General features: G+C 42.2%; 1 protein-coding gene across 1 annotated transcript in view; it reads left to right on the forward strand.

The window, feature by feature from the left end:
• Window positions 1-2591, forward strand: part of LOC119294217 (KHG/KDPG aldolase-like) — a 7628-nt gene extending 5037 nt beyond the window's left edge. The window contains exons 3-10 of the mRNA XM_037572451.1: window positions 427-466; window positions 718-753; window positions 849-893; window positions 1253-1336; window positions 1667-1732; window positions 1840-1878; window positions 2119-2218; window positions 2440-2591. Coding sequence (XP_037428348.1) covers window positions 427-466; window positions 718-753; window positions 849-893; window positions 1253-1336; window positions 1667-1732; window positions 1840-1878; window positions 2119-2218; window positions 2440-2591 — 562 coding nt within the window. The remainder of the gene's footprint in view (window positions 1-426; window positions 467-717; window positions 754-848; window positions 894-1252; window positions 1337-1666; window positions 1733-1839; window positions 1879-2118; window positions 2219-2439) is intronic.
• Window positions 2592-3097: the final 506 nt, after the last annotated feature.

Genomic DNA, 3097 nt, shown 5'->3' on the forward strand with positions numbered 1-3097 from the left:
CTCGTCGGCGGCGGTGGAGCGGGGGAGGGTTGCGGTGGGTCGTCGGCGGCGGTGGAGCTAGCGGGGGAGGGTGCGGGTGGGATCGAGATCGAGATCAAAAAGTGTCCATGAAAATATACACGGTGCGCCATTAGCAGTTTTGCAAAAAAGTAAAATAAAAATTATATAGTAAAGGCGCACTGCTTGCAGGGTGCGCCATTACTTGGTAGAACTAGTAATGGCGCACTTTGTCTCCATGCGCCATTAGAGTGTATGGAAAAATGAAAAAAAAATCAATACTAGTGGCGCATCATGTGCCTGGTGCGCCATTAGTTTCTTCCACGCTAATGGCGCACCTTCGAACGGTGCACCATTAGTATATAGTAGTGGCGCACTGCTTACCAGGTGCGCCATTAGTATCAATCCTATCTATAGCCCTTTTCCTAGTAGTGCGGCCCACGCGGCCGTTCGCGGCGTCGTCTCGGTGGTGAGTCAGTTGCTCCGGTGAATTCTTTGCTTTTGCTGGGCGTGTGGGGTGGTAGGGTGCTCTCTGTTCTGAATTTATCGTTTGTTTGTAAAGGAGTATTCTGGCATACTGAGCTTGTATCTCCTTGCCTGTTGCTTGCAAAGGAGGAACCATCCATGCTAGACTTTTTCTTTACCTTCTAGCATTGTTTTGGTAATTTGGTGTTTTGTTTTCTTGTCCTGGTGCCAACAAACATATGCAATGTTGTTCAGCTAGAAATCGTGATGTCCACTCCTGGAGTGCTAGAGGTGGGCCTTTCTCACAATTCCTCTGCAACTTTTGCCCTTTAACCATTATCATTGCGGCTTGCTAGCTTTTGATTGATCGAGAAGTCTTCTAACAGGTTGTTGAGGATCTTCGTAGGAGTTACCCTTCCTTGACATTTGGGGTGAGTTTCTGGCATTACTTCGTAGGTTTTTGCATCATTCCCTGAACATATGGCTTGTCAGCTACCTGCTTTTTAGCTCCACTATATATCTGGGGTGAGTGTCTGGTCTTTTTTATATAATCTTAAAAACGTAATACTCTTATTACAAAGTACCATGTCCATGGCTTTTACAATCTTTACACCTGAACTTTTAAACTTGCCATGTGAGTGTCACAATGCCCCACTGTGTTTTGTGGAAAGTAATACTCACAATTTACTACTCCACCAAAGCTATCCCGCACAACCCCTGTATGCTAACTATAAGCAACAATGTTAGGTTGCTCATGATGCATTCTGATCTTTCTGCACTCTGTATTTAGGTTGGTACGGTCCTCAATGCTGATGATGCAAGGAAAGCCATTAGAGCTGGTGCACAGTTTCTCATGAGCCCTGGCACAGTCATGGTAGGAGTTAGTACTATTGCATTTGTAATAATGTTTATTTTGCTAGATATGCACATGTTTCCCATAGTCTGTGATTACTGGTTATACACATCACTAGGGACATTCCATGTACAGTTTGGCAATGTAACATATTTGATATTAGAGATCCTTATAGGCTTGTAGTTTAGACTTTAGGGTGCCAATAATTTAATGTTGGTCATTCTATCCCTTGGCTTTCAATTACTTCGACATATCTAATAGAAATCTGTCATCTGCTATTTGGTGATTGTAGTGTTTGTATCCTATACAGTATATAAATGTTAATCGATTCTTTCAATCCTATTGTTTAAGGAAATACTTAATGATCTTGATGGAAGTGAAGTTCTGTATATTCCAGGAGTGCTGACACCAACTGAGGTATGTACCACATACCACATATAAACTTGCATGAAGTTTATTGGTGCAATTTAGAGTAGTGCGGCCTAATATTTACTCTCACATGTTTGTTATATTTGGTTTTGCAGGTTATATCTGCTTGCAATGCTGGTGCTAAAGTCGTTAAGGTTTCATGACTTATACCTCTCCTCTTTTAGTTATAGTAGAGACATATCAGAGCATTAACAATATATTAGATGATAACTTTTGTCAGACATTGGAAAACAATGTACTTTTTTACGTCAATTTTGGTTGCATACTAACTAGCAAAATGTGTCACTTTATTTTGTGATGAATAAATGTGTTAGTTCTCCGTTCTGCTTATAGGCATATGACACTAGGTTGTTTGTGTGGTCTACTTTAATTAGCTGTACCCAGCTTCGGTGATGGGTGGAGAGATGTACATGTCTGCTCTAAAGAAACCATTTCCTCTTGTACCAATGGTTGCTTCGCAAGGAATTACCATAGGTAAGTCGCCTTATCTAGCACCCATCGTCCCTGTTTCATTTTCCTCTTTTGCGAATATCGTCCCTATCTTCTGTTGGTGTCTAAGTAGCAACCTCCAAGTGCATGTTTCATAACACTGAGACTCTTTCAAAGATACAGAGTAATTAAGTGACTTATTCAAAGCGTAAATATCGGTTAGCTGTATGATACTATTCACTCTGATGCTATGGCCACTGTCGTAGGTTCGATCAAGTCGTACATGGAGGCAGGGGCATCTGGGGTGGTGCTGTCCGATGCTATCTTCGACAAAGAGTTGATGAGAGAAAGGAATTTCATTGGAATTTCAGCACTCGCAAACCAGGCCACTTTGCAGGCATCACGGTGTGGAAGATGAGGCAAAACCAAAAACCAAGTAGTGTGCAAGCATTGCAGTTCAGAAAACGGGAGAAAGTGTTCGCCTAATACTGCTTGGCTTGGGATTAACAATACCATCCACTTACATTCCCTGCTCTGCATGAGAAGAGGTAAAACAACTGAAATTTTATCAAGAGATAGAACAACTGAAATCTTATCAACGGGTAGAACAGAAATGGTTTAATCTGTTCTGAAGAAAACTAATCCAGAATGATATCTCTTTTCAGGAAGAAGCCAGTTCTGTTTCCCTGGTACTGAAGCCCCCCGGCAAGGTCTGTACAGTCGGCTCGACGCCGTTGCCGCCCCAGCCCTGCCGACAGATGGCTAGTTAACATAGGAAATTAATCCAAACTCATTTAACTGCTGCTACTATTCCACAAGTCCACATTCATTGACTCTCAACTTTTATTATGGCTAATTGGTTAGTGCCCAGCTCCATCTGACCAACACTACATGCATTCTGAAGAAACTCTGAACCTCACGCAC

This window comes from Triticum dicoccoides, chromosome 4B, assembly GCF_002162155.2.
Source record: "Triticum dicoccoides isolate Atlit2015 ecotype Zavitan chromosome 4B, WEW_v2.0, whole genome shotgun sequence".
Lineage (NCBI taxonomy): Eukaryota > Viridiplantae > Streptophyta > Magnoliopsida > Poales > Poaceae > Triticum > Triticum dicoccoides.